This window comes from Etheostoma cragini, chromosome 12 (genome assembly GCF_013103735.1).
Source record: "Etheostoma cragini isolate CJK2018 chromosome 12, CSU_Ecrag_1.0, whole genome shotgun sequence".
Classification (NCBI taxonomy): domain Eukaryota; kingdom Metazoa; phylum Chordata; class Actinopteri; order Perciformes; family Percidae; genus Etheostoma; species Etheostoma cragini.
Genome location: NC_048418.1, coordinates 4103072 through 4115572, shown reverse-complemented (window position 1 = coordinate 4115572; position 12501 = coordinate 4103072). Strand labels below are relative to the sequence as shown.

Here is a 12501-nt window from a genome sequence, read left to right as displayed (position 1 = left end):
GTTGACTGGTTGCAGCTTGCTAAGATAGCAAACCCACTAACCACCAATTAGAAATCTAGCTAGCTAGCTAGTTTGGAAACTATTTGGAGAAACAAATGTATGTGATTACCCATTAAAGACAATTACTGTTTAAAATCCTACCTGCCCTGCTGTGCTTCAGGTGGGGTTGGCTTGAGCCTGCTGGTAGTCCTGATCTGCTATCAAGTGTCTAGAAGGAAGACACTGAAGGAAAGTAAAAGAAAGGAAGAAGAAGAAGAGGGAAGCAGCACAGGGGTGAATCACCATGCCAATCACCTAGATGCCAGAGACAAGAGGAGGGAGCTCTTCATGCTAGCACATCGAAGAGAGCCTTGGGACAGGGAAGCCAAGATGTTGGATGCAAGGACAGATGGTTATGGGGACCAGAATAGGTCCAGAGTTGATGAAAATGGCTATTTTGGGTGCCCAGACTGTAGCACCAAAGGACAGAGAGGAATGGGGCTGAACCAGACAAGAGCAAGGTGGAACAACAGGATTAATGGAGGGATGGATACCGAGGAGGACAGTGAGAAGAGGAAAATGAGGATGATGATAATAGAGGAAGAAAGGAAGAAGCTTGGGACACAGGGTATATCAGGCAAGGACATTCCTAACAAGTTTCTTTCTCACAGCAACACCAACTCTTCCTCTCATCCACGGAAAGACACCTTTAGTCAGAGAGTAGAGACCCTGGCTGACAATCAGACAATCAGAGAAATGGGAGAGGGCTATAGGAATGACATGGAAGGTAAGAGCAGAGGACATGAGACTGCACACTGTGAGAGCTGCCACAGGACATACAGACCACCAGAGCAGAGCATGAGACGCGGGAGGATTCACACCAACACCAAAGACTCTGCTCTGTTTGATGGCTTCCCTTCTCAGTACAGACAGATCGACAGGGTTAGATATGATAACTACAACCAGTCTGACATGATGAAGAACACAGAGTTGAGAAAAGAAACAAGAAACGTAACCTTTGACCTGAAAAGTTCCAGAAGCTTAGAGCAAGGAGGCAGTCAAGGCGAAGACCGGAGGGAGAGAGAGGAAACAAGGAGAAGAGCAAAAAAACACGAAGCTAAAGTCCCGTCGAGCCGGTTACTGAAGGTTAAACTAAATATGAACCCGCTGCTAAAAAGCAAAGTCCATCCTAAGAGGAAAAATGACCTGGGCCACTCAGAGGAAAGCAGCTCAAAGAAGAGTAAAGATAAAAGGCAAGATGGAAAAGAAAGAAGGGAGAGGGAAGGAAAAGGAAAGTCTAGGGAGAAAACAAAGGGAAACAGTGAGAAAGTAAAGCAATCAACCAAGACTAAAGGACTGACTGAGGAGGGGGAGGAAGAAAAAGATAGACGAGAAAGAGGACAGAAAAGCAAAAAATCATCTAAGCAGAAAGAAGACAAGCAGGAAAATACGGGAGTTAACGAGGGCGAGAATACACACCCAGAGAACACCCAGCCTGGCAAAACCACCAATACTGCTGACCAATCAGCCTCTGCTCCTGCTGTTGGACATGGACCAGACTTGCAGGGTGGGACTATTCAGTCTCAGGAAGCTGGATTGGTTCTGGGGAGTGCGCAGCTCTCTTTGCAGCATCCCTTATCCCTCTCTGCCACTGACAGGAATCACACTACCAACCTCTCACTGCTTGGTTTAGCAAGCTCACAACTGACTGGCAGCAGCCTCTCTCTTCAAGGAGGGAATCTTTTGCTCAACACCGTGGCCTCAGGATCTAATGCACTGTTCCCCAGTGGACCGGCTAAATCTGTTGGTCCTAGCATAGCAATCAGTGGTGCCCCAGACAGCTTCAGCAGGACACCTGGGGTAGGCCTAGTGTCTCCTGCTACCTCTCTTCTAGCTAACGCTGTACTTGCTAACCCATTGCAAGCAAGTGCAATACATGCCTCTGCTCCTCATTTCGCCCAGCCTCCAGGACTAGCCTCAAATTTAACAGCAAAACCTGCACCTGTGCAATCCATCTCGCAGAGCAAGCTGCCTCCCGATAGCTCTCCTCTTGTGGTAAGACTGATGTCTGATCCAGGCGAGGAACCGGGCCTTCAGACTGGGGAGGAAGTACTTCAGAGACTCACTTTCCAAACTCAGGCCCCTCCATCTGCGTATGGTTTATCTGGGGGGACCCTTCAGGCTCCTGGACCAGAGACCACTGTGGAGACTGTGTCAAATGTCAACAGTCAGACAGAGTCTGGGCGTGTGGGGGGTGGTTCCACCGCCCCCATGTCGGCTGAGGGTGGGGCTCTAACTGAAGGATTTGCTGCAGGGTTGTCAGGAGGCATCGTGCAGGCAGAAGATGCATCTGTTTTAGGTGTCTCTGCACCCGCAACGTCTACACAGAGCACATCCTCCACAGGGGATACGGTTACAGCTGCTGCACTACTGCAGCAGGAGTACCTGTCAGAGGAAGGAGGGTCCTCCCCCAGGAGGAAGCTGAGGCTGGTGCTTCCTGAGAAGACGTCCGACCGACCGCCCACCGCATTGGAGAGAAAAATACGCTAGCTGCTCATGTCAGATTTGGTGGCTGAAACTTTATGGATCAGTAGTGTTTTACAAAAAGTCAAAAGAAGCACTTTAGATTTTTTAGACCAGGTGAAGAAAAGACTGCCTTCATATTTTCTTAATGTGGTGTTATGAACTGCTAAAAAATGTATTTCTTACATATGTTTGGTCTAGTATAGACTGAGTAAAAAACCTGGGTGTTATTTTGAGTTTCAACGTACATTGTTGACCTTTGTAACAGCAGTTGACATAAATCTCACCTTAAAGGCAGTTAGTAACTTTCATAAAAAAAACTTTAAGTCGATATATCCTGACAACAGAACATGCTTCAGATTATCTGTGAAAAAATGTTTATGTATGCATTATAAAGCAGCTTGAGGTGCCTTTAAATAAGCTGTCAGGACTTCGGTTTGGTGACACAACGATACTATGTATCGGTAAAGGGGCCCATTCAGTGCAGGTTACAATCATTCTCCGGCAGCAATGGCAGAGCAAAGACTTAGAGGGGGCAGATTCTGATGTGCTGATGCTGACCAATCAGAGCAAACTAGGTTTTTTTCTAGAAGGGGGGCCTAAAGATTCAGATCAATAGTGAATACAGGTATATTTAGACAGTATGAGATAAATAATGTGTGTTTTTTTTAAACATTAAAGCATGTAAATATAAAAAGCATGTTCTAGTAGAAACCCAAAATACAAGCAAGAGCAAAATAGGCCCCCTAAAAACAGCAGTGAGATGCACTTACAGTTCAGTGATTAAGGCAGCACATGAACCTGAACAGGAAATAAAGTGAAACAGCAGTGGCTTTGACCTCTGTGTTGATTGTAGCAGGTTGCCGAGGCTTCTATGTGTCACTGCTGGATTGGGGTTCAGTTCTGGCACCAGGACGGCTGTTTGCAGTGTGTTGGGTTTCACTGATCACATTGGTGACCTCTAAATGCTGCCTACAGACAGTTTGGTGTACACTTACCAAACCTTTACCGCCTGAGCATCTTTACTAGAGCTAGTTTCCTCAACGCTCTGATGTGCAGAACGTCACAGTGATCTGTCACCCTCACAAAACTCAAGTTTCAAACCTACACTACAGTGAGTTGGATGATTTGAGGAGTGTCCCAGAGTGGGACTAGCTGCAGCTCCCTCTGGTTGCCTTTAGGGGGCAGTGTGTACCTGCTGACAGAGAGAAGCAGCCTGTAAGCTTTGATTCACCAGGGATAGAACAGAAATGACACTTTCTGGACACATAATGTAATTAAAGCAGAAAAGCACTTACCTGTAATATGCTTGAACACATTATTATTATTTTTTTTTACAAAAATACTAATTTAACTCAAGAAATGCTGACAGAACAGAATCAAACCAGTGTTTGACATTTCAAATATCAAAATGTGGATCTTATACAGCTGTCCCAACGGTTGAGGATTAAGGTTTCAATACTGACGATGGTGATAATCAGCACACAACTGCTTTGTTAGAAATGAATGCACTTAAAGTATTGAACTCTTTTGTCCCCACACAGACAAATAAAGAGAAGGGCGATATGACTGATTGATGTTACTAAATACCAGCCTGCATTAACACTGGGACACCAACCCTTTGTATTGTTAGCAGTAATGTCACTGTGTCCCCAGGCATGTGTGTGTGAAATGCAAATGTTGAATGCAAGAGAAGAAATGACAGTTAGGATGTGCCTCGCCCCCACACCCACTTTCCTCTTTCCACTGAAAAATGGAAATAATAGACTTGATTTATACATATGTCAAAATTAAGTGTCCCCTCACCTCTGGCACAATCATTACTCTTCATTATACACCAGATGTAGCTGAATTGATTATTAATCATTATGCCTGCGTGAGTCAATCAAACCAATAATCATCAAAATGAGGATTAGTGCAAGAAAGGAGCTCCTGTTATCTTAACCATAAACACAACAGCAATGCACCACAGCTGCTCTTAATCTTATTATGTCGAGTGGATGATCACAGACTGGTTTATGTCGAAGTTTAGTCAGAAACTGTTTTAAAACATTTTTTTTAAATGCTATGAAATTGAATAAAACACCCAAGATTGAATGAAAGTAATCATTGATTTTACCTAACAAACTTATCCATGTTATTTTTGGGCAATTTGATTTAAAAAAAAACTTTTTCTTTGAAACGTTGAAAACAATGAAAGCACAAGGCTTAAACAACCTTTTGGGTTTCCGTTGGGATTTATGTTTCAGTAAAATGAATGCTAAGCTTTGGGACTAGATTAGAACGCTAATATATGAGGCACAAATTGGGGCTAGACCAAATTTAGAATTTTTTTGATTGTCACAATCAAAACAAGACTACATCCTCGGTTAGCCGCTGATATGCTCGCTGTTTAACCTAGCGCTGTTTAGAAAACAGCGTCACGTTAATTTCTGCACAACCAACAGACCAAGCGGACCCAGGATAAGCAAGACAGTCATCATCCGTTCATACACACTCAGTTAAAAGCAAGTTTATCTCCGGCTTGTGTCCACTGCATGCTAGCAAGTCAGATGATCACCACAGTTATTACAATTCATCTTGTACATTTATATTTAATACCAAATTGTAATCAAGCACAGCCACATTGCTCACAATAAAGTGTTGAGAACCAATAAAGTGAATTTCTGCTAAAACTATTTGAACAAGATCTGATCTGAGCTAACAGGAGGTTAAAAGTATGTTTTTTCTGAGACTTCAAAGACATTTGTTTTGCAATTCAGCTCATTTGCATAATGTAAAGGCCAGGATACAAACACTGAGTGTGTTGTGTCGCAGGAGTGGTAAAGGTTTACATTATTATTTGCAGTTAATTAGAGGTACTGTCACAAACTGTTCAGGCATAAACAAAGGAGAGCGGAGGCAGGTTTGGGAGTAATGACTGCACATCAATGCAGCCTGACTTTATTCTCAAACACATTAGAATCTAAAAATAAGAAAATCTTCATGGTTGTTTTTGCCCAGAGTCCTTTCATCTGCCAAAAAAACACATTAATACAAAGAGATACAGAGCGACAGCGATGTGTCTCTCATCTTCCTCATTAACACTAAAACAAAACTTGATTTGATTAAAAAAAACACATTAAACACAGCCAACCCAGCAACAGTTATAGTTTCTTAAATAGTCTCTGAGCACAGAGAAATAGAGATGACAAAAGAGACCATGCAACCCAATCAACCACTCTGCCTTCTCAATAACACTTCACACACACACGCACGCACGCACGCACGCACGCACGCACACACACACACACACACACACACGCACGCACGCACACGCACGCACGCACACACGCACACACACACACGCGCAGTTTGGATCTAAATCAATATTATCAACAGACATATGGCAGGAGGAGGAGCTGTCATCGTACAAAGGAGTATTTTTGTTTCTTTTTTTTTTTTCAAACAAAGAATTGTTTGACATTTCATTATTTCATGGAGTAAAATACATTTAATTTCTACCCTGCAGATCTGAGCCTCACTGCGAGAGAACAAGGAAAGTTCTTTAATCATACACAATTATTCACAGCCAGCACCTGGTTAAAAAGGCAACAAACTGCTTCAGGTGCTGTTCCACCTCTTTCTCTTGTGTGTCTTGAGCTGAATAAAGCAGTGTGAATTCAATCAGTATGACTCTGTTCAACACTGGAATAGGCTTCTCTATATCTGCAGAGTGTGTGGGACTTCGGTCCAAACTTCATCAAATCGAATGCTTATAATCGCATAATTAAAGAACCAGTGGGGAAGTTTTTGGTTATCAACCTATTATTTGTGTGCTGTGTTTTCTCGACTTTGGCTGTACAATGATACAGCAGCTATGAGGTCAAAGAAAAAAAATCGACAGCTCAAGGTATTATAATACAGAAATTTACACTTGCTCTTTGGAGCCTTTTGGAACCGACGGTAAACACCATCTTCACAAAATAAGTAACTAGATACGGACTTATTAGGGCAGACAGGAAATTAGACAGAATATCCCTTTCTGAGGGATGTTGGGAGTATATACACATATAATCACACCACAGGACCTGCCCACCTCTCCTCGCTGGTATACAGAATTTCAATTCAAAGCATTACCGTACATGGCTTATGCTGTAAATGGTCAGTAAAAGAAAATCCAGCCAATAACCAATGTCAGGGCAGCCATGATGGGACATGCAGAAATTGGAAGAACGTATTTCTTCTTCCTGTTCTGGCTTGTTGTCCCTAGGAAGATTGTAATGCCTCTTTTCCACTATATGGTGCTGGACTCTAGTTAACTCACTTTTGGTACCAGTTACATTTCTTGATTTTGTTTTCCACTGCAGATAGTACCCTTCAATTGGCGGGATTTTTAACCGATCGTCACAGCAACGCCACCAAAACCTGCTGTGACATCATTCTAAATTTAATTCATTTATTGATAAGGAAAATGCACATTAATCAACCGTTCTGTAAAAGTGCCAGTGTTAGCCAGCCGGCTAATTTTCCTTTGGCAAGACGTTTTGAGAACACAGCAACAGGAAACAGCAGAACGTGAGTACTATTGCGACACAATGCTAAATCCTTTCATCAGCAACCAAACAAAGGAACATCTGCACCTCGTCCATTGATCACGCCAGGGTCTCAATTAAGTGAAATTTCTTTTCTTTTTTTAAATGTGGTCGCCATTGACACAGGCTTAGTTATTAATAATTGGTTTGTGGAGGGCACAAGGGACCGCGTAGCGCAAGTGACCATTCTGGTGACGATTCTCTGACCAATCAGTGGTCTGCAGTGTTTGAACGCCACCTTCTAGTATCGGCACAGCATACTTGGAAACTCGATTGAAGTGGTACCAAAATAATTACCAGGTACCATCCACAACCTTTGCAAATGGAAATCGAAAAAGTACGGTTCCAAGAGAGTTGAGTCGAGCCGCACAATGCAGTGGAAACGCCAAATAAGCATTAATACACAGAAATGTCCCATTATTCTGCTGCTTGGGCTCTTGTGTGAAGTGCTGAACTCGAGTTTAGTTTAAGTGTAGGTGGTTTGTTGGTTACGGTTGGAGGAGGCTGGCCCGGGTTCCTGTAGAGATCAGACTAGAGGTTCCATGGGGTGGCAGCCAAAGGGCTCGGTTGAAGTTTGGTGTCACTTTGTCCTGAGACTAGCTCAGATAGAGGTGTTTGTCTCTTTGCACACCGCTGCAGGAGGAGAGGAGAAACAAAAAGTCAGGATAAAGAACAGAAAAAACAGTTGCAATGGTATTTACTGGATCCAACATCAGTCCCACAGAGCTGTGCTATTCCCTTTGATTTTAGATAACCAACATTTTACTCTATACGACTTCATGGCTTTGTTAAGTGACAAAGGCATTTCTTTTGACAGATTAAAATGCTGACAAGTTAATTTAAACAAGATCCTAGTAACAGAAGCTTTGCCCAACATGTAGAAGTGTAGTAGGATCCTGGGCGCCAGCGGCTCTGCTACGTAAAAACAAGAAAATAATTTTGCGGGGACAAAGACTTGGAAATTTGGTTTAGAAAATTCTAAAACAAAAAAAACATCCAAATATTAAAAAGCTGCAGTCCAGCTAGCCTTTAAGGGTAACTTAACATCAGGTTGAAAAGCAGTGTTTTGCTTCCCTCTCTGGTTCAAAGCTTATTTGACACAGTCTCAGCGATCGGTGTGAGTGATGTCACGGCGGCCTGGAGCTCACCTGCCCAGAATCACAGCAAGGAAACAAGACCTTAAAAGTTCAGCTACTCTTTAGAAATACCTACCCGTTGCCATGGTAATCGGGGCTCCAGTCCAGAGAGGGGTGGTGGTTCGGCGTGTGTCGACCCAGCTGATGGTAGTCCACTGATGATGACATCACTGCTCCACCATTAAGCATACCTCCTCCCATTTGCTGGTAGTCAGACTGGAGGGACGGGTGGTAGCCCTGGAATTAAAAGATCACAAAAGGTTAGTGAATAAAAAACATTTATTAAAACAATACTTTATACGTACAGATTCCTTACGTATGCAGAGTGTGTAAACAGCTGATCACACTGAGAAAAGGAAAATTGAAAAAGAAAGAGGATGGCTGGTCTGCTAACGTGAGCTGTGAAAATTCAGAATAATAATCCAGTTGCTGTGACACAGTTGACTGAGATACCAGATGGTGAGCAACGCTTCACAACAATTAGCGTCCAATTGCCGGAATACCCCCCCCCCCCCCAAATAACACTCCGTCTGAGTCAATCAAATTCAATCCAATCTGAACACACAGACAGGACAAACAATATTTTACACTCACTTTGTCCATCACAAACAAAAATAAAAATATGCATACAGTTTACATAATGCTTCTTGAAACTCCAAAACTTGCCTAAGAATCATCACGTTTTAAGTTTTATATATATATATATATATATATATATATATATATATATATATATATATATATATATATATATATAAAAAGCTGTTAAAACTTTAAACTGCTTTTTACTGCAGATCATGTATTGGCGGCTTTAAACTTTGAAAACCTGTTTTTGTTTATAACCTAGATCTAAAATGGAATTTTTTCTCTTATATTTTTATGTAACAGGTTATATTTCGTGACAACAGTGGTTTGAAAGTAAAATCCTTTTCATTCATCATAGAGCTATGGTGCAGGTCTGAATGTGAGATGCATTCGCAGTAATGATGGCGTGTTTACATCCTGCCTCAACATGAATAAATCTATTGACAGCTGATGGTTTTTATCAAACCGACCTTCAGCATCTCGTTGGGAAAATGGTTTCTGATTAACACGAATATGAATGAATGACTGAATGACTGAAATGAAAAGGAGAAAGACATCAGTCATTGGTTCATCAGGACTAATTACAGAGTCTCGAGTGTCTTGCTGATTCTGTCATCTGCCAGAGGGGAGGTGGCGAGCTGTGGACGAGTGAAGAGGAGATCAAAAGGTAAGAGGAGAGAAGGAGGAGGAGGAGAAGAAGGAGGTGAGTATGTCTCTAACCATCATATAGTTGAGGGAGGAAAGAGAGATGAAAAAGAGAAAGATAAGTGAGTAGAGTGACAAGGTACAGTGAGTGTGTGTGTGTAAGCGAGGGAGACACAACTCGCTCACTTACATACATAGAGAGAGAGAGAGAGAGAGAGAGAGAGAGAGAGAGAGAGAGAGAGAGAGAGGCTGAAAGGGAAGTTAATCTGAGTGTTGTGAGTGAAAGAGGAGAAAGAGGAGGACAGCAGGTGGTTGGGTTCTCCCCCTCACCTCCCCCTCTCCTCCTCTACCTCACCTATTCATCCATTGTTGAGCAAATTCTTCTCCTTCACTCCTTCACAAAGACCCCATCTGCCTCTTTTGTCTCTCTCTCTCCCTCTCTCTCTCTCTCCCTTCCCCCATCATTTCTCACTATTTACTCAGAGAGAAAAAAAGTTTAGCACTCTGTAACTGTGTCCTCTCCATCTTTTCCTTCACTTTTTTCATTTGTTTTGTTTGCCCAAAATATGCAAAATGGAAAAAAGAAAAAGGGGGATTATGGGAGTGTGGGATTTAAACGTGCACTATAAAAAGGGGGATTCAATGGGAAGTAAGACTGAGTGGCAATCTATCCCCCAATTTTTAAGTATCATAGAATCTCACATCAGACTTAACATAAATTCATACCTGTCTCGCTCTTCCTCCTGTTGGGACAGGTTGACTGTCAACAGACCGACTCACAGCAAAAAACTGATAGATTGATGGAGTGATTGACTGCCTGACAAACTTTACTACTGAGCCCAGTTCAGACAAAAGATTTGCGACGAGACAAAACCGTTTAAGAACCGCAATCCGCTTGTACGAAGGTCAGCTTGTCAAAATATTTTGTATTAGTTTTAGACAGAGGCCCACGAGAGAGAGGAAGCAACAGCTGAGGTCAAGCGTGAAAGAAAAAGCTGTGAATCAAAGAAACAAAATTTAAAGTAAAAATAAAACGTTTTTTTCCATTCATTAACTACTAGATATACATCTGTAGCAAGTATCGTCCCATCTCTATCCTCATTCATATTATAAGATGCTGTAAATGATATCCAGCTACAAAAAAGCCAAGAAATTCAGAAGTTAGAACTAAAGTATAGATAGTTGTTGCTATGGAGATGATACAATGTCTAGTGTCATCGGTGTAAAGTGGCCCTATTAATGAGGACCAATGCAAAATATTATTGTATTAGTACAGCTAAAGGAGTAAATCTATGGAACAGCTGATCAGGAATTGAAAACATGAGGGACAAAACAAAAAAAAAACTTTAACAAAACTGTATACTAACTAATAATGTACTGAAACAATGTGAAAATAGTTTAATTTTTTAATTTAATTCTAATTTGAATCTGTTTATTGATCCCCTATGGGGAAATCATAATTTACACTCTGTGTCGAGTTGAGCTGATTGTAAGTAATGGCAAAAAAGGGTGATAAATGAATAAGCTGGGTTCGTTTTGATCTGGATTGTACTACTGTGCTGTATTTCTGATTGTTTTGTATTGTCTTGTTTATTATCGTCTGAAGTAAGGCAATTATTGTTATTTTAGTCTCGAATATGATTTGTTTGGAAGAGCTTCAGCCTACACCTGTTTCAGACTGCTGATGTGAATTGTGAATACGTTGGTTGGCTTTATTGTTGTTGCTGAAAGTCAGTTTGAAATACACAGGTTTCAAGTTTCTAACCGCTGCATTGCAATTTATGGCAAGTTTCAACTTCCCGTTGCAAATCTTCGGTCTGAAAAAACTGTTTGATTGTCTTCTTATAGCATCCAAACGATTTGTACTAGTCTGTATGTTATCATACATCCTTTTCTACAGCCATATGGCAATAAACAGAGGTGTATGTATATTTTTCCTAGTATCTGTATGTATATTTTTCCTAGCATCTCATTTATATTTATATTCTGTGTTGTGCGACTGATTTTACGTGTGCTGCTGTAACACAGTAATTTCCCATTTTTCTTGGGATCAATATCTATATCTATCTATCTATCTATCTATCTATCTATCTATCTATCTATCTATCTATCTAAACTAACCCAACAGCAAAGCTGGAGACAACTGGACAATACTTATGAATATTGGAGTTAGGACAGGCTAGATTTCAGTTTTCAATTGAATACAGCTCTAGTCTATTCAGTGCTGCGGTCCTAAATGAAATGCTGATGCATGCTCTCCCACTCTAGCACCCATCTAATTCCCACTGTGTGTGTGCTTTGTCTCCTCTGCTGATATATTCATCTATCTCCATTCATTTCCGTGCAGCTTTTAAATCAGCAAGAAGCTGTTACCTCAAGGAAATTGGCTAACTGTGTGTGCGTGGGACACTATAGCTGTGTCCCAATTCCAAACTAAAGAAAAACTTTCACACTGGAGTGGTCACAAAATTAGGCCCGCTTAAAAAAGTCAGCATACATGCAAGAAGATAGATTTCTTTAGGCTCCTGTAACTCTTTAACTTTATTAACCTTTGAGGTCAAAAGTGATCTGTGTTTTAAACTATTAGTTTGCATGGCTACATAGAAGCTTTTAATATTTACGTTCTCCTTTCTGTGTCTAATAACATGTATTGCCCCACTCTGCTGGTGATTGGATTTTGCCCTGCTGCTCGGTCTGGAAACCTGCACGTTTAATTCTCCTTCTTCAGTTCACAATTTAGGGGGAACCAATCACAAACTGGCTTATTTACCTGGCGCGCTATTGGCGGGTTTAACACAATGATAATAGGCAAGCGACCAAGCAGCTTCTTGTTTTCATTCAACATAACGGCCACCAAACGCCACCAAAGCGCAGCAAACCCTTTGATGCCGTTGATGATCATTGGTCTGATTGGTTGAAGGACTTCCCAATTGCGTACAGACTCATTTGAACTATGCCTGTTGGTCACGCCTCTTGTTCAGAGAGCAGAGCAGACTCTCCAGACCAACGATCAATCTCAAATCTATTGAGCTTAGCTTGGTCTAGTGATAGCCAGACTA

At 41.5% G+C, this 12501-nt stretch overlaps 1 protein-coding gene across 1 annotated transcript in view; it reads right to left on the bottom strand.

Annotated features, from left to right (window-relative positions):
- Positions 1–5412: 5412 nt before the first annotated feature.
- The window catches only part of tox (thymocyte selection-associated high mobility group box), a 50420-nt gene continuing 43331 nt past the window's right edge, over positions 5413–12501 (bottom strand). Inside the window, exons 9-10 of the mRNA XM_034888354.1 lie at positions 8289–8449; positions 5413–7709 (exon numbers count right to left, since the gene is read on the bottom strand). Of these exons, the coding sequence (XP_034744245.1) occupies positions 7673–7709; positions 8289–8449 (198 nt within the window). The 3' untranslated portion in view covers positions 5413–7672. The remainder of the gene's footprint in view (positions 7710–8288; positions 8450–12501) is intronic.